Here is an 18,802-nt window from a genome sequence, read left to right as displayed (position 1 = left end):
CAACAGGGACTCACTCGGAGACAGAAGAACTATAGTACAGGTCACATGACGATAAGAAGGACTAACGAGAGATAAGCGGTCCTGATCTAGGACCAACATGAAGAAAGCGGTCCACACCCAGGGACCGCTCAGAAGACATCAGTCCTCAGTTTAAAGAAACTACTTAGACTTATATATAGTATGACCCTGAGCCTGGCTTATGGTCAAACTTCTATAGCTCTTCAGCAATCAACTTAGTATTCATCCTCACGGATACTCTCAGCTTACCTTCACTGCGAATCACTTATTGAGTCTAAGACTGATCACCTTGGCCTCTGAAGAACCGATCTACTACAGCCTACGAACTACGACCTACGACCACGACCCAGTGTACTGTTAGAACGTATCAATCCCCAGCTTCTGTTAGCAGACCCTACTGTCGGATAGCTGACCGTAACACTACAGCGCTTTAAGTTGGTGAGATCTATTTTGCATACTTAGTTATGCTGGAAATAAGGGGAATAAGGTATTACGTTATAACTATAGTGATCAACTAGAGCACTAAGAGCCTTATAGTTATGCTGAATCTAAGCATAATAATGTTACGACCCGTTATGTATGGATAACAGTTGACCGACCCACTTGGGCATCGGGCGGCTAGGATAAGACATTTGTACTGCAGGATCACAGGAACAACAGGGACTCACTCGGAGACGGAAGAACTATGGTACAGGTCACGTGACGATAAGAAGGACCGACGAGAGATAAGCGGTCCTGATCTAGGACCGACATGAAGAAAGCGGTCCACACCCGGGGACCGCTCGGAAGACATCAGTCCTCAGTTTAAAGAAACTACTTAGACTTGTATATAGTATGACCCTGAGCCTGGCTCATGGTCAGACTCCTATAGCTCTTCAGCAATCAACTTAGTATTCATCCTCACGGATACTCTCAGCTTACCTTCACTGCGAATCACTTGTTGAGTCTAAGACTGATCACCTTAGCCTCTGAAGAACCGATCTACTACAGCCTACGAACTACGACCTACGACCACGACCCAGTGTACTGTTAGAACGTATCAATCCCCAGCTTCTGTTAGCAGACCCTACTGTCGGATAGCTGACCGTAACAAATAAGTCTTATGAGAATCTGATTTCTAAATGCAACCTAATATAGTGTTAGCATTATGGATAAATTAGGAAGCATAATTAATAGGACCTTAACCTAGGACTAACAACCTACTTATGTTAGGTCTTAAGGATAAGACCTTTAGAGAGGGGACCTAATATTATAACCTATTATATAGGAATAACAGATAACTGACCTATTTAGGTATTAGGCAGCTAGAATAGGATATTTATACTATAGGATTATAGGAATAATAGGGACTCACTTAGAAACAGAAGAACTATAGTCTAGGTTATATGATGATAAGATAATAATTATATTAGATCAATATGATCTAACACGGCTGGGGGCTAAATAATTATTTTAGATCAAAATAATCCAGATCAACCTAAGGTATAAAGGAATATGTTCAGAATTAAACTTATATATAGTATAACCTTAAGCCTGGTTTATGGTCAGACTTCTATAGCTCTTTAGTAATTAACTTAGTATTCATCTGTTACGACCCGTTATGTGTGGATAACAGTTGACCGACCCACTTGGGCATCGGGCGGCTAGGATAAGACATTTGTACTGCAGGATCACGGGAACAACAGGGACTCACTCGGAGACGGAAGAACTATGGTACAAGTCACGTGACGATAAGAAGGACCGACGAGAGATAAGCGGTCCTGATCTAGGACCGACATGAAGAAAGCGGTCCACACCCGGGGACCGCCCGGAAGACATCGGTCCTCAGTTTAAAGAAACTACTTAGACTTGTATATAGTATGACCCTGAGCCTGGCTCATGGTCAGACTTCCATAGCTCTTCAGCAATCAACTTAGTATTTATCCTCACGGATACTCTCAGCTTACCTTCACTGCGAATCACTTATTGAGTCTAAGACTGATCACCTTAGCCTCTGAAGACCCGATCTACTACAGCCTACGAACTACGACCTACGACCACGACCCCGTGTACTGTTAGAACGTATCAATCCCCAGCTTCTGTTAGCAGACCCTACTGTCGGATAGCTGACCGTAACACTTTGATTGCTCCTGTTCAGTAAGTTGACCATTGATTCCTACTAACAGTAACGAACGACAATGTCTTCCCGCGCCTCTGTCAAGTCGCCTACCCCGGGATCCTCGTCCACTTCAGGAGGACGAGCCACCCAAAACCTAGCCCAAGAACTAGGAGACCAGAAGATGAAGGACGACTCAGACAGCGAGGACGACACCGAAGAACTCAAGCGCCAGCTCGACAAGACCAACAGCGACTTCAAAGCAATGCGCGAAATATTCAACCAGAACGCCGCAGCCCTTAGCGAACTCCAGGAACAAGCCCGCAAGAACCAGGATCTGGAGAAAGAAGTCGCCACTCTCCGAGCTGCCGCCAACGTCATATCCGCCCCAGTCGAAGGACGAGAACGCCTCAAGCTCAACACGCCTTCCACTTTCGATGGGACCCCGGGACAACTCAAAGGACACCTGGTACAAGTTCGAACCTACCAGGCCTTCCACATAAACACCTTCCAGAACGACACCGAACGCGTTGTGCACGCAGCCACCTTCCTTCGGGGACGAGCCCTTGCCTGGTTCGAACCCCTTCAACAGGAATGGCTTGACAACCCTGTCGAAAAATACAGCCAAGAAGTCAAGGACATCTTCTTCAGCTTCACGGGCTATGTTAAGGCCCTAGAATCTCTCTTCCTTGACCCCGATGAACGAAGACAGGCTGAGCGAGACCTGTCCCACCTACGACAAACCAAGTCAGCTACGCTCTACGCCGCAGAGTTTAGGCGATTAGCTGCAAGACTCCACATGACCGACGAAAGCAAAGTTTTTGCCTTTTATCAAGGACTTAAGGATGAGGTCAAAGACGAAATGGCCAAACTAGAGACACCCCCTAGCTTCCTCGCCTACGTCGAACATGCTATTAAGGTTGATAATCGCCTCTATGAACGACGAAAGGAACGAGGAGAGAAACGACAAAACCCAAATTCAGGACGCAAGTACCAATGGCAGCCTCAACAGAAGTTCAACAACCAGCGGAACGACAACAGACCCCGCAACAACTGGAATAACACCCGCCAGAGCACCGCCTATGGACAACACAGCGGACCTATGGATCTCAGCATGATGACCAAACCCAACAACAAAAAACCTTGGAACCCCAAGTGCTACAACTGCAACAAGCAAGGCCATATCGCCAAAGACTGCGGACAGCCTAAGAAGTTTCCCTGGAGACCAGTGGCAGAACGACCTCGACAAGTCAACACAATTGCAAAAGCCCCACATGCATCCCAATCGTGGACCGGATGCTACGACGACAACTGCCGGATTCACCTCGAAGACAAAGAAATGTCAGGACACTACCCAAGGGACAGCAACCCTGGACGGTCTGGATACGATATGACCATCCCAGACACTCGCCCTAGGACCCTGGCAATGATGCATTCCAGCAACAGCAAAGTGGCTAGAAAACCAGTTGAACAACTCAACGAGATGCTACGAATTCAGCGACTAGAACCAATCACCTCCCGCATGACTAGCCAACAACTCCACCACGAAAAACAACAAATCCAGAAGGAAATGGAGCTAATCCAGCAAGAAGACGACAGACAAGTAAGACTATACCAACAACAAGAATCAGAAGAAGAACCAGAACACCAACACGATCCTCTGATGGAACAACAACTCCTCAGTATGACCAACAACTGGACTTTCGGAGAAGGAGAAAGCTCTTCCTATGACTCGGATGAACCTCGCGACGTTGCCCGACAACGCGCTCAGACAGAAATCACCTATGGGTTCACCCCCAGTGTGGACGACTCCAGCTCTGAAGAACCCGACGACCAGGAAGGAAGAACCAAGCAACTTCTGAGATACCAAGAAATCGACACGCTTCAAGACAAGCAACAACGCCACTTCTATGGCACCTCAGCAGCCCAACGAGACCGAGGCTACGCCCCTCAGCTACACACGGAAGATCATCCCGCGCTAAGAAGCAACCATCGGCTTCACCGAACCCTTTTCTGGTCCCAGTGCTTCCACGACAAATGCAAGGAACACATAGGAGAAAAGCACGACTACCAATTCTACCCCAGAAGACATGACGACGAACCTATCCACGAGATCTACTCGACCTCCGTCATGATCGGATGGACTATGGTACTGTTTGAAGACAACCTCGCAGTCTTCAGACCCAGTCCTCAGTTCCCCATGAGATGTCAACATGACGACAGCATGAAATGGGACGAATGCCAACAAGACGAATGCCAAGTCCACTACCAAGAAAAGGCACGAACCTGGAGAATCGCAAAGAACGGACCTAGACCCCCACAGGTCAGGATCCGCGAAAACAGCCTCGCAAAAGCACGACGAGAAGGAAAGCAAATCACCTACCCAGGACAACCAGAGCAGTCAAAAAACTAGACTCGCCTACCGACGACGGATCACGACAGGCAACAGACATAAGATCCATTCATCAAATGTCACAAGGACATAAGGGTAATATCGAACTCGAAGTTACCATCAATCAGCAGATAACACTCGCGCTGATCGACAGCGGAGCTGAAGCAAACTTCATTGCCCCCCGAGCCATCAATAGGCTAGAAATACGATGGGGAGGAAAAGAACGACCATATCAGTTACACACGGCAGAAGGAGAAGAATTCAAGTACGAAGGAGGTACCATCTATAATGAGACTGCGCCCCTCGAGATGAGCTACCTGAATCGAAAAGAAAGAATCCAATTCGACATTGCCGATCTAGGAACGTACGACATAGTGCTAGGACTACCCTGGCTACGAACAAGCAACCCACGGATAGATTGGAGCAAAGGCCAACTCCATTGGGACCACGATGATTCAGTCCCTGAGCAGCCCTGTCAGAATCAGGCCTCAAACGAATCAATACGACAAGGAACAGCAAAACGATACCTCTGTTACCTCAAGGCAAAGGAAGCCGTATCACAACCACCGACAACGATGGATCTCGGACAAAAGAACGATCCACTTCTGTCTATCCCAGAAGAATATAGAGTGTATGAGAAACTCTTTGCAGCCGAATTAGAAACCGGACTGCCCGAACACACCAGTTTCGACCACGAAATACCCCTCAAAAAGGGGAAGGAACCACGTTTCAACAAAATCTACGGACTCAACCAGACAGAGATGGAAGCCCTAGATAAGTACCTTGAAGAAAATCTTAAGAAGGGATATATCAGACCCTCAACGTCACCAGCAGGAAGCCCAATCCTGTTCGTACCCAAGAAAAACGGAAAACTACGATTATGCGTCGACTACCGCATGCTAAACGAAATGACGATCAAAAACCGCTACCCACTACCACTCATCGACGAAATGAGACGACTCCTTCACGGAGCCAACTGGTTCACGGCCCTCGACCTCAAAGGAGCCTATAACCTGATCAGAATGAAGCAAGGAGAGGAATGGAAGACCGCTTTCAGAACCCGAAAAGGACATTTCGAGTACCTCGTCATGCCCTTCGGCCTCACCAACGCCCCTGCAACCTTCCAAAATATGATCAACCAAGTCTTACGCAAATACGTCGACATCTGCGTAGTAGTCTATCTCGACGACATCCTCATCTTCTCATCAACACTTGAAAAACATAAGGAGGACGTACACCACGTCTTACAAGCCCTCCAAGAAGCCAAGCTATTAGTTGAACCTGAGAAAAGCGAATTCCACACACAGAGGGTGGAATACCTCGGATTCACTATCACCCCTGGAAAAGTCTGTATGTCAGAAAACAAAGTCAAAGCCATCAAGGAATGGCCGGTACCCAACAACCTCAAGGAAGTCCAAGGATTTCTAGGTTTCGTCAACTTCTACCGCAAATTCATCAAAGATTATGGCAAGGTCAACGCAGCTCTCACAAGCCTCAGCCGCAAAGACACGCCCTTTGTATGGGAAGAACCACAACGAACAGCATTCCAGAAGATCAAGGGCCTCATCGCCAGCGAGCCCGTCTTGAGCATTCCAGATCCAACAAAACAGTTCGAAGTAGAACCCGACGCATCCGACTACGCGATAGGAGCACAATTATCCCAACGGGATTCAGAAGGACGACTACATCCGTGTACCTTCTTTTCTCGCAAGCTCCACGGACCTGAACTCAACTACCAAGTTCACGATAAGGAACTCATGGCAATCATCGAAGCTTTCAAGGAATGGAGACCCGAGCTCTCAGGAACCACACACGAAGTACTTGTGTATTCAGACCACAAGAACCTTTCACACTTCACGACTTCAAAAGTGTTGAATAAACGACAGATTAGATGGTCAGAATTCCTATCAGAATTCAACTTCCGAATCATCCATCGCAAAGGATCAGACAATGGCAGAGCCGACGCTCTTAGCCGACGACCGGACTACAACGTCCCAGTACCTGAAGAAACCCAGGTGATTCTCAAAGGAAACAACGACGGAGACCTAGTGCCAGCAACCAAACTCTTGATGATGGCCGGACGATCTAGTACTAGCCCGCCTAACGAACTAGACGACGAAACAATTATGGAGTTTCACGCTCGCCCTGCACATGGTCACCAAGGAATCACAAAAACCTGGAAACGACTACGACAACAATATGGAGAAAAAGTCACCAGAGAACGAGTGGCAAAAGCAATCAAGGATTGTGAGGTTTGCCTCAAAAGCAAACCCGCTCGACATCAACCCTATGGCATGCTACAACCCTTGCCTGTGCCGCAAACCGCCTGGCAATCCATATCCCTCGATTTCATCGTCAAATTACCGAAGTCTCGAGAACCCCTTACGGGAACACACTTTGACAGCGTTCTTGTCATTGTGGACCGACTCACGAAGTACGCCTACTTCATCCCGTACAAAGAAGCAAGTAACGCCGAAGAATGTGCCTACACATTCCTTAAATATATCATCGCCAACCACGGAACGCCCAGAGAAATTATATCAGACAGAGATAAGATCTTCACTTCCAAATTCTGGAAGTCAATCACATCACAACTCGGCATCAAACAATCAATGTCCACTGCATTCCACCCGCAGACCGACGGACAAACAGAACGAATCAACCAAATCCTCGAAACATATCTCCGCGCCTACGTCAACTACAACCAAGACAATTGGGTTGTATTGCTACCAATAGCCCAGTTCGCCTACAACAGTGCAGTAGGAGAAAGTACCAAGGAATCCCCCTTCTACCTCAACTATGGATTCGAACCAACCGCCTATGGAGAACCCCGAACAGGCCCAGCTGCAGTAAAAGCTGTCGCCTCAATACGCCAAATCAAGGATATCCAGGAAAACGCACGCAAAGAACTCGAATTCGTACGACAAAGAATGACAAAATTCAGCAACAAACGAAGGATTGAGGGACCAACCTTGAAAGAGGGAGATAGCGCCTATCTCATACGGCGAAACATCAAGACAAAACGACCAAACGACAAACTTGACTACAAAAAACTCGGACCTTTCAAAATTTCACGAGTAATTTCACCAGTCAACTACGAACTAGGACTCCCAGAAACCATGAAGTGTCACCCAGTATTCCATGTCTCACTCCTCGAACCAGCACCACGTGGATCACAGACAAACGATATTATCATCGTCGAAGATAACGAACCAGAGTACGAAGTCGAACGAATTATCGACCATCTCAAAGAACCAGAAGGGTATCGATACCTCGTCAAATGGAAAGGATACGGACACGAAGACAACACATGGGAACCAGCCAAAAACATCACCAACGCAGCAGAAGAACTCACGATCTACTGGCAACAACACCAAGAACGAGAAGTCACACCAACACCTGCTGTACTAGTCCAGAAGAACGCCAGATATAAGCGAATCAAGCACCCACATCGCTTCACCAAACCACCTATCGAAGCAGATCGACCGCGACAAGGAAAACCATTTATTCGCCTAGGAACACCAGAAACAAGCTAAGACGACACCGAAGCACCACCAACATCAGACACCAAAGGGCCCAGATCGACAAAGTCCAGACCAAAGCCAAACTCTTGCCACTCTGGATCGTTAGGCACCCCAGCGGCCTGAAGATCGTTCACAACCCACTTCTCATGAGCATCTAACGCTGGAAGCACACCATCCTCCTCGTCGACTTCCTGCATTCCCCGCTCAAAAGCCTCAGTCTGACGCTCTCTCACCAACTTCCTCGTCTTACGAATACGACTCAAGCGGCTAGCAGCCTCCGCCATTTGAGTCTGCAAACGAGCAAACTCCTGATGAAGTGCAAGCAGCTCCTCACCAGCCTTCTCTTCTTTTTCATCCCACTCCTTTTGTTGCTTATTCAACTTTTGCACTACAACACGGTTAGTCATCGTTCGGATAAATCAGGATCAGAAGTCACTATACGAGTCGAAGCCACCAGAACGCCATCACAAGGCTTCTTCGCCTCGATGCACGTACGACACCTAGACGATTTCTCACCAAAACGGCAAGGAACCTTTGCTCGGAAACAACGGGTACAAGGCATGTCGCTAGCCAAAGAACGAGACTCGACGTATTCAATCAAAGCTTCGCGCTCACGATCCTTGAGCGCAGTGACGACCGATTTCTTTTTCGATTTTTGGACGTGGCCTGACATGGTGTCAGCATCATGAGTAAATCAGGAAGCACGATTGACGGATCCCCAACCTGGGACCAACGACCTACTTATGTTGGGTCTTGAGGACAAGACCTTTGGAGAGGGGACCTGATGTTACGACCCGTTATGTGTGGATAACAGTTGACCGACCCACTTGGGCATCGGGCGGCTAGGATAAGACATTTGTACTGCAGGATCACGGGAACAACAGGGACTCACTCGGAGACGGAAGAACTATGGTACAAGTCACGTGACGATAAGAAGGACCGACGAGAGATAAGCGGTCCTGATCTAGGACCGACATGAAGAAAGCGGTCCACACCCGGGGACCGCCCGGAAGACATCGGTCCTCAGTTTAAAGAAACTACTTAGACTTGTATATAGTATGACCCTGAGCCTGGCTCATGGTCAGACTTCCATAGCTCTTCAGCAATCAACTTAGTATTTATCCTCACGGATACTCTCAGCTTACCTTCACTGCGAATCACTTATTGAGTCTAAGACTGATCACCTTAGCCTCTGAAGACCCGATCTACTACAGCCTACGAACTACGACCTACGACCACGACCCCGTGTACTGTTAGAACGTATCAATCCCCAGCTTCTGTTAGCAGACCCTACTGTCGGATAGCTGACCGTAACATCATCCTCATAGATACTCTCAGCTTACCTTCACTGCAAATTACTTATTAAGCCTAAAACTGATCACCTTAGCCTCTGAAGACTTAATCTACCACAGCTTACAACCTACAACTCAGACCACAACCTCAGTATACTGTTATAACGTGTTGATCCCCAGCTTCTGTTAGCAGACCCTACTGTCGGATAGCTGACCGTAATATGCTTCTTGAGTGCAAATGATTCGGTTCCAGTTACGCAGCAATCTTAGCTCCAAAGAAAGACCACTGGCGCCATTAAACACACTCAACTATGTCATTTCAATGTAGGTTGGCCTGCCTAATCCGACCATTCGTCTCCAATAGGCCTTTTCCGGCCTTCATGGTATCAATAAATGTCTATGGAATAACGTTCTCGTGCGATTTTCAAGGTGCTATTATGTTGGGCCAATCCACTTGTCTACTAGTACGTGCTGTTCTGCGTTGGAGAGTTTTGCATATCGCACACATTCCTCTGGTCCAAAGTTTTAAGCTGCTAAAGTCAGCAAACCTTGACTGAAAATTGAATGCCTCCAAATATAAGATGAGTTCGTTAGATTTGGTTTATCGTCCGCAGAGAGGGCCGCTATGAGCGACGTTCCAATTGTTTGAAGCGATGTCTTTCTCGGTGACGGTTGTACATGACTCGCAAATGGCGCTGACGTCGCAACAAGATTGAACAGACGTTGTTGTCAGATAAGATACCCGAGCTATTAAATGAGTTGCTGAGCCAAGACTTCTTCATTCAGGACCCACCATGTTTTGGGGGCCGATTAGCGTCATGATAAGGGCGTAGCGTGTGCGGTTTCGCCGGAACAGTCACCGCGTCTCGGAACTCCTCTTTTCACGCCCAGTCGCATCCTCGCCATCGATTCCGAACCGTCAACGACGCGTTCCGCAGTGCTCCATATCCCTCCGGCCCCGGGTCTCGACTGGCGAGCGGCCGATCGATTGGACGTGATGGGCCCAGAGGCTGATGCGGTGCCGGCAGAGGCCGCGACGCCGCAGTCGACCCGCGCCGGATCCGCTCCAGTGCAGAAGCGCGCCGCGCCCGCGACCGGCGAAGGCCAGCGCAGCAAGCGGGCGAAGTACACGCCTGTCGCTTGGTAAGTCACTGGGTGCTCGTGATATTTTGAGTCGAGTTTCTAAGACGACGACCGCTTAGCAATGAGTGCAAGAAGCGGAAGCTGAAGTGCATCAAGGAGGATCATCAGACGGTATGCCGGCGGTGCCTTTCCAACGGTGCCGAGTGCGTCTTCATCCCCGGGCCTCAGCAGACGCCTCTCAAAGATAAAGATCGGGATGCTACTCATGAGAGGGAGGAACAACATCCGTACGTCACCGTCATCGCATTCATCTCACTCCAGCTGACAAGACTACAGCTCTCAGTACAAGAATCTCAGCGACGAGGTGGCCGCCCTTCGAGAACAGGTCGCCAGCTTGACATCCTCTCTTCGCGAGCTCAATGGCAAAGTTGCTCATATCAACACTCGCTCGCCAGCTGCTCTCGGCGGCCCGCAACATCCCAGTCCTCTCTACGCGAGTGAGTCGAATCGTCGCCCGAGCGAGCCAAGGGAACCTCAGTTTGTCGGTCCCACGAGATCAGCGTTCAGCCTTCGCATCGCTGAGACATCGCTCACCCGCATGCGAATTCAAACTGGCGATGAGGAACCGACGAGCCGATCTGCTTCGCCGGCTGCATCCCAGCGGGCACCTTCCGTCATATCCGAAGACCAGACAGCGTCATTTCACAAAGATTTGGACTGCCTATTGACATTAGAATTTGATGAAATCCTTCGTCTGCTTGACGTATACTCAGAGGAAATGGAGTCAGTCTACCCCTTCACCAATATCAAAGATGTCTCAGCGAATCTACCACACATACTCTATTACGCTCGACACCTGCAGAATCCACCGGCGGACCCAAATGTCCCAGAAGAGGAGCGGCCAAAGATCGAGGAGAAGGACGTCCAGCTTGCCAAGGTCGCGATTGCTATATCGATAGTAATGGAGGCTCAGGGGCAGAATCCCATAAGCACGAAGTTGATTGACTCCGTCGAGCCCGTTGTGTGTCGAGTCTCGGGTGAAGCATTCATCGACTTGAAGGAATTGCAGATCATGACTATGCTGGTGAGCTAGATCTTTCCTCGGACGAACAGCTTACCCGCTGAGTGCCCACGCTGACATCGTGTCAGAGCCTTTACTGGTTCCACTGTGGTGAGGAGCTTCTAGCATGGAGGGCTATCGGCATTTCCGGCAGAGAATGCCTCGAGATTGGCCTCCATCGACGGGCGATTCTCCTGGACAATTTTAAAGATCCTAGGCAGCGAGAGCTCGCCGTACGATGCTTCTGGTGCGTCTACGTCTTGGATCGCCGCTGGAGCTTCGGGACAAGTCTGTCTTTCGGACTCATTGACAGGGACATAGATCCGGAGTTACCCGAGCCGGTAAGTTCTTCGCCGTCAACTTCCTTCGGACAGCAACACCGACTGACGGCCGCTCCAGGGAGAGAATTACCCCTACTTGAGGTGCATGGTGTCCTACGGCAGGCTTTGCTCCAAAGTATGGGAGGCACTACCGCCCTTTGAGTCGCCATCACAATTCATACCCAAGGACACCGTCGCCTTCTTGGACTTCATGACGCAGAACTGGCTCAACTCCATCCCGGACGACCTCCGTATTCGGCATCCTAGGCTTGGACTCGCACCCCGGACTCAGCCGAGAAGCATGCATCGCCTTCGTTCATTACTCTACCTACGTGGAAATCACATGCGAACGCTCATCCACCGGCATCATGTCCTCAGCACTGCCAGCATCAGGGCCGACATCCAGAGTGCCAAACTAGTCACGGAAATCGCACTGGATACCATACAAGTATTGACGCACCTCAACGATACTAGCGATATCTATGCACGACAGCAGCACGCTTTCAACTATTTCCTCATGAGCGCACTAGCCGTGATCCTGCTCGCTGTATGTCACGCACCGGGTGTGTTTACTGAGCCCTGTAAGGAGAGCTTCCTGAAAGCAGTGCAGCTTGTCAAGGGATTCTCACGACATGGGCACGCAAGCCGAAGGCTTTGGAAGACTATTCGAGGTTTGCTTCCAGGTGTCAAATCTCTCGGTCTTCGAAGTGATCCCGAAAAGGCAGATGCGCCCCAAGCAGGGGACGACGCGGAACAGAACGCGACCGAATCCCGGCCGGATGACCCCCACCAGAACCCGGGCCCGGGCGAACGGGACGGAAGGAGGCCGGAGAACAGCGCATGGGATGCTTGGGACACGAGTCCGCAAGCGAACAGCTCGATTCCCGACATGTTCAACATGGGGAACGATCTGATGAATCTTTTTGACGCCTTTGGTCATGCGAATGGCGGTCACCCAGCACCGCCTGATTTTCCGGTAGGGTTCTTTGGGGTGAATGAGCAAGGCATGTCGCTAGGGGATCCGGAGGAAATTTCGCGGCGTTTTCAGGGACTGATTTAATTCGGCACGGCGACCAGTCCAACCGTATTAATGCATGGCCCCGATTTCCATCACAAAACACATGAGTGCGAGGACGGGGACTTGAATTGCAGCCAAGCGAAAACTCTTCATGTTACAATCTAACCAATACTTGTCAATGTCCTCCCCCTATCCTCGCGTTTCCGTCCCTTAGACGCTGATATCTGCAGGGACAGAAATGCCTGTTACCACGTTACTATCCACCACCGGCACCTCAAACTTCTTGCGGCCGTATGAGATGTAATAGACGATACCAAACAAGAGCCATCCGGCCATCACAACGATCGAGTAGTTCATGTTCTGCGGTGTCACTGGCATCGCCGACGGGAACGTGCTGAAGATAATGACCACGACCATCCAGATCAAACTGATCACGTTCAACACAGGGCCCACGGTGGGGCCGAGCTTGAACGGACCAAAGTCCGAGGGCTTGATGTTCTTGCGGCCGAACAGCATGTACGCGATGGGTACGATGTAACTCGAGTACATTCCGATGATGGCCATAGACAGAATGGCGTTGAAGGCTGTCGTGTTGCCGATGTAGATGAAGCCAAGGAGCATCTGGAGGATGGTCACGAGCACAACGGAGTAGACCGGGATCTGTGAGTGTTTGTTGACCTTGCTCAGGTACTGGTCGTATGGGGTGGCTCTGTCACGGGCAAAGGCCCAAAGCGTGCGTGAGGTCGATGTAATACCCGCGACCGTGGCGGCGATAGCAGTCATAATAATGATTAAGGACATGAATGTCGCGCCGCCATGGGACTTGGTGACATCGAGGAAGATTTGCATGAAGGGGTATCCGGTTGGCGTCGAGAGGAGGGCGTCGAGGGGGCCGCTGGAGAAGAGCAAGACGGTGCCGTAGATGAGGCCCATTACGCCGTTGAGGATGACACTTCCGACCATTGCAATTGGAACGTCGCGACTCGCGTTCGGCAACTCCTCGGCCAAATGGCATGCCGCATCGTAGCTTCGTGGTGTCAGTCTAGTCTTGCATCACGAATAGGTGCCTACTTACCCCAAGAATGGGTAGACGGCGCTAATCAACCCGACGAGCCAAGAGATTCCGTCGCTTTCCCAGCCACTAGAGTTAGTGACTTCCTTGAAGACGAAGGATGCGGTGTTCTTCGGTGCCATGACACCGAGAACAATGAGAATAGCCAGAAAGCCAGCGCCATGGAGAAAGCCTAATAATAACTCTGTGTTAATACGAGTTTCCACAACGAAGGGCTGACAATGTCCAAGAGCCTTACCGGACACAAGGTTGGCTGTGGGTAATAGTCTATGTCCCCAAATGTTCATGGCCAATGCATACACAAGAATCGCCCAATAGAACAACATGCCCTGCCACCTGGCTGGGATATATGAGTCGTCGTTCAAGATGATGAGAGACTGCACTTGAAGACCAGCTGCGAAGGCGGCGGAAGAGGTAAGGACGACCTGACCTCCCACGGAAATCCAACCGGTTGTAAATGCCGCGGCCGATCGGGTCGAGGGCGGGCACAGCGCCGCAACCCAGTGGTATTGACCTGCGAGGCAAAGTTGTCAGCGTCAACTCAGTGTAGGGGATCTCTTTAGTGATATGTCAACCAGCAACTCTTACCTCCTGCAGTTGGATAGATCGATGCAATTTCTCCGAGGGACGATGCGATGCAGACCGTGCAAATTGTTGAAAGCATCCTTCACAGCTTATTAGCCTTCCACTGTGGTCCAACTGAACAAGCATCATCAACTCACAAGTTATAGAACAAACAAGGCGCGCCGCCACTGACAAGAGCCGGCGCAACAACACTCGACAGAGCCTCCCATGTTGCCATAAGACACACACATAGTGCACCCAGTGTAAGCAAAGAGAATTGTCGATTTAATTCCTGGGCGTGTCCGAGTTGAGCAAGTCGCAAGTCGTCGCCGGTAAAAATGGGCTCATTCTGGCTCTGAGAGTCGACTTTGCCAAGGGTCACCATATCTTTCTTCATGTCGGTTTCCATTGCTTCACAAAACAAGCGAAAAAACAACAAGACTGAAGCAAATTTTGACTAGCGATTTCGAATTGTCGCCTTACAGTCGTACGATCTACCGACTTAATCCCGGGGTTTGTCGGGCACACGTCTTTTGTTATGTATCTCCATGACCTACTCAAACTCCTCTTTGATCTTATCACCGAGCAAATCCAGATCCCCAAACCTGCGAGATTCACCAAAACGGAGACGATACCCAGACGGCGGCACCGCTGCAAGGCGTCCGGCATCTTATCTTCAGTGGGAGGCCCAATCAACTGCGGTTCAATAATCGCTGGCCAATCACAAGAGCTTCCCAGGATCCCCTAGTGTCTCGATCTTTGAGCAACTAACTTTTATAATAGCCTTATCTTGGCCGGGGTTGAAGATAAGAAGACTACGTGGGCGTTGCGCCTTGACTCGGAGCTGTTCCGCTGTTTCCGATGTGTTCCGGACGTGACCCTCGGAAGGCTTTCCGACTACTGAGCCAACCAGAGCTCGTGGACCATTTAATGGCCCGAACATGCGGAAGGTCAGTCTGGTGTTTCAGTACCTAAGACATCAAAGGACACAGTTGGTTAGAGATTCATTCCGAGCGTTGCTGGTTTCTTCATAAGAACGCAATCTTGCTCAGTCTCGAAAACGAACCCTGAACAACCATCTTCGGACGCCCACAGCCTCTGCAACCTAGTTCCGAGTCACATACACACCTCCCATAATGGCAGCTATTCCGCACCCCTTGTCGGCCCTGTCTCTGGAGGAGACCAATAAGGCCCGAGACATTGTGCTCGCTGCGCACCCCGGCTCCGTCCTCGATTTCAGACAGAACTACCTGTGGGAACCACCAAAGGCTGAGGTCCTCAAGTTCCTAGACCTCGAGCACTCAGGCAAACTCACAGCATCATCACCGAGACCGGTGAGATGCGCCCAGGTGTTCTACGATGTCATTGGTGGCGCGACCAAGGCCCAGTACTTCGAGTCCATCGTGAACCTGGGTCTCGGGAAGATTGTTGATCAGAAGCTTATCGGTTCCGAGCACCAAGCGAGTTTGACCGTGTAGGTTCCCAGCCACAAACCCTTCAACCCCCCACGCGGGTTCTGCCAGATGAACGCAACGCTAACGCGCGTGTCACCAAAAAAGCTACGAGTTTGAGGTCCTGGCTGATGCCGTCCAGCGCTCGCCCTTGTTCAAGGAGAAGATCGCTGAGCTCAAGCTGCCAGAGGGCTTCGAGGTCGTCGTCGAGCCGTGGCCCTACGGCGCCCCTGACGCCGCAGATGGCGACAACCGTTTCTTCCAGGCTCTCATTTTCGCCCGGGACACAAGAAGTGGGAACCCGGACTCCAACTTCTACGCCTACCCCTTGCCTTTGATCCCTGTTATGGATGCGCACAAGAAGGAGATCGTGCGTATCGACGAGCTTGCTACTGGTGGTAAGGGCGATGCCCTGTCCGGGAGGACACATGCCCCCACGATCATCGACCACTGCCAGGAGAGCGAGTATGTGCCTGAGCTACTGCCGAACGGCACGCGGAAGGATCTCAAGCCCTTGACGGTGCAGCAGCCTGAGGGCCCTAGTTTCTCCATCACCGATGGCAACTTGATTGAGTGGCAGAAGTGGCGCATGCGCGTTACCTTCAACCCCCGTGAGGGTGCTGTCGTCCACGATGTGCGATACGATGGCAGGCCGGTCATGTACCGTCTTAGCATGAGTGATATGGTTGGTTCATTCCAATGAGACTCCTGTTGGTTGGGGTGTGCGCTAACATTGGAGCCAGACTGTGCCCTACGCGGATCCTCGCCCGCCGTTCCACCGCAAGCAGGCTTTCGACTTCGGTGATGGTGGTTTGGGCAACGCTGTTAACAACCTGACTCTTGGCTGTGATTGCTTGGGTGTCATCAAGGTCCGTTCTATGGCAGTGAACTAATCCATGACTCGTATGCTGACATGAGAAACAGTACTTCGATGGTGTTCTCATCGACGGTAAGGGTGCGGCCGTTGAGTCCAAGAATGTCATCTGCCTCCACGAGCAGGACAACGGAATTAACTGGAAGCACACCAACTGGCGCACCGGCCGCGCCGTGGTCACCCGCCGCCGCGAGCTGGTCATCCAGTTCATCATCACCCTCGCCAACTACGAGTACATCTTCAACTTCAAGTTCGACCAGGCCGCCGGCATCGTCGTCGAGGCCCGCGCCACGGGCATCGTCTCCGTCGTCAACATCGACCCCGGCAAGACCAGCCCGTGGGGCAACGTCGTCAGCCCCGGCGCCCTCGCGCAGAACCACCAGCACGTCTTCTGCGTGCGCATCGACCCCTCCATCGACGGCAACGAGAACACCGTCGTGCAGGAGGAGAGCCTGCCGCTGCGCATGGACTCGCGGACGAACCCCAACGGCAACCTGTACGAAGTCAGGCAGACGCAGGTCACGACCTCGGCAGGCTTCGACGCGGCGCCGATGAACAATCGCGTCTTCAAGATCCAGAACCTCAGCAAGCCCAACCCCATCACGGGCAAGCCTGTCGGCTACAAGATCACGCCGCCCGCGACGCAGCTGCTGCTCGCCGACCCCAACAGCGTCCAGTCCAAGCGTGCGCTATTTGCCCGCCACCACCTGTGGGTCACCAAGTACAAGGATCACGAGCTGTTCGCTGGCGGCCGCTACACCCTACAGAGCAAGCTGGAGGTGGGCGGTGTCAAGGATGCCGCGGACAGGAACGAGGACGTGCTGAACCAGGATGTTGTCCTCTGGAGTGTCTTTGGTCTGACGCACAATCCTCGTATTGAGGACTGGCCCGTCATGTAAGTGATACAACTTGTCTGGTTCGCATTGATGACTGAAACTAATCGATCAATAGGCCCGTTGAGATGCTGCAATTGCACATTACGCCGTCCGACTTCTTCACCGGAAACCCGGCTCTTGACGTGCCATCAGACAAGGACATTGGATCCAAGCTGACCTCTGGATGCTGCGCCAAGGAGACGCCCATCCGAAGCAACTTGTAGACTATTTGATGAAGGTATTCATGATATTTTGTATGAACAGCGACATGTACATAAAAAGGGAGGCAAACGGTTTTAAAGGCAGCTTTGACTGTGAATGGATTAGATGACGACGGTGTCATACTAGCCTAGATCTTTTCATAAAAGGAAGAAATTTGTTCAACAAACTGCAAGTCCAAGATCGCCGAAGCTACCTACCCTGAGCTCGATCCTGTTTCTTATCACAGCCGTTGAATTGGAGTGAGCTCAGGGGAGAAAGCGTCAATTACAGTAAAATAATTCTCGACATTGTTTCATCTCAGTTCCGGTGGCTACAGTTAGAGGGTGCGAATCAAGGAGCATTCTTGTGATTATCACCACGACTTCGAGATTCTAGAGAAAGTGAAATGAAAGTGCCTTGCTTTCGAAGTCAAGTATGGTATCCTACTCAGTTCTTGATCGCCGACGGGCATGTCGTGGGCCAAGACCGATTTCTTGAGCCAAGACTGAGAAGCGCGTTTGACAGAAACGGTTCAAGTCGATTGCCTTGCATGCCAATCAGTAGCTTTCACATACTCGCCCGGATGATTCTCATCCGCCTCAGGTGTTTGATGACAATTATTCTGTCTGTATCACGGACTCCTCGGGATGCGTTATCTCTCATGACTCGCATTTGTGCTCATCCGCCTTCATCAGGGTGAGTGGCAAAGCAACACATTGTCACATTCAAGATGAGGAGTTGCATGATTCACGGGCTTACCTAGCAGTGATGTTCAAGACGATAAGCGAAGATAGCGGTCCGGTGGGTGGGCGTCGGAAGGGTCTCGGAATGGGAAACACGTCAACGAACCCCCACAGAGATAAGGGCTAAGAATCGGAATAGGGTCGGAAAGCGCTGTCCATGGTTTAGCTGCGAGGCTATCAGAGATTGTATCGGTGATGAGAAATATTGAATCAGAAAGTT

The 18,802-nt window shown here is 50.7% G+C and overlaps 4 protein-coding genes across 4 annotated transcripts; 3 read left to right on the top strand and 1 right to left on the bottom strand.

Annotated features, from left to right (window-relative positions):
- Positions 1–2,195: 2,195 nt before the first annotated feature.
- CGCA056_v003512 (Retrotransposon-derived protein PEG10) lies at positions 2,196–4,526 on the top strand (the record flags this gene model as incomplete). The annotated part of the gene is made up of 1 exon (XM_037318769.1): positions 2,196–4,526. The coding sequence occupies one exon, from the start codon at positions 2,196–2,198 to the stop codon at positions 4,524–4,526; it is 2,331 nt and encodes a 776-aa protein (XP_037183567.1).
- Positions 4,527–10,318: 5,792 nt separating this feature from the next.
- Positions 10,319–12,844, top strand: CGCA056_v003511 (putative transcriptional regulatory protein; the record flags this gene model as incomplete). The annotated part of the gene is made up of 5 exons (XM_037318768.1): positions 10,319–10,464; positions 10,524–10,691; positions 10,741–11,488; positions 11,554–11,805; positions 11,864–12,844. The coding sequence occupies 5 exons, from the start codon at positions 10,319–10,321 to the stop codon at positions 12,842–12,844; spliced, it is 2,295 nt and encodes a 764-aa protein (XP_037183568.1).
- A 168-nt stretch (positions 12,845–13,012) lies between these two features.
- Positions 13,013–14,847, bottom strand: HNM1-8 (Choline transport protein; the record flags this gene model as incomplete). The annotated part of the gene is made up of 5 exons (XM_037318767.1): positions 13,013–13,829; positions 13,878–14,046; positions 14,113–14,388; positions 14,463–14,539; positions 14,597–14,847. The coding sequence occupies 5 exons, from the start codon at positions 14,845–14,847 to the stop codon at positions 13,013–13,015; spliced, it is 1,590 nt and encodes a 529-aa protein (XP_037183566.1).
- A 727-nt stretch (positions 14,848–15,574) lies between these two features.
- AO-I-4 (Copper amine oxidase 1) lies at positions 15,575–17,862 on the top strand (the record flags this gene model as incomplete). Its single annotated transcript, XM_037318766.1, has 5 exons — positions 15,575–15,912; positions 15,998–16,574; positions 16,633–16,758; positions 16,814–17,658; positions 17,715–17,862. The coding sequence occupies 5 exons, from the start codon at positions 15,575–15,577 to the stop codon at positions 17,860–17,862; spliced, it is 2,034 nt and encodes a 677-aa protein (XP_037182550.1).
- Between the last annotated feature and the right edge of the window lie 940 nt (positions 17,863–18,802).

Source organism: Colletotrichum aenigma, assembly GCF_013390185.1.
Source record: "Colletotrichum aenigma strain Cg56 chromosome Unknown KSG_Cg56_contig02, whole genome shotgun sequence".
Taxonomy (NCBI): domain Eukaryota; kingdom Fungi; phylum Ascomycota; class Sordariomycetes; order Glomerellales; family Glomerellaceae; genus Colletotrichum; species Colletotrichum aenigma.
The sequence above is the reverse complement of the archived record's forward strand: the minus strand, read 5'-3'. Positions and strand labels throughout refer to the sequence as shown.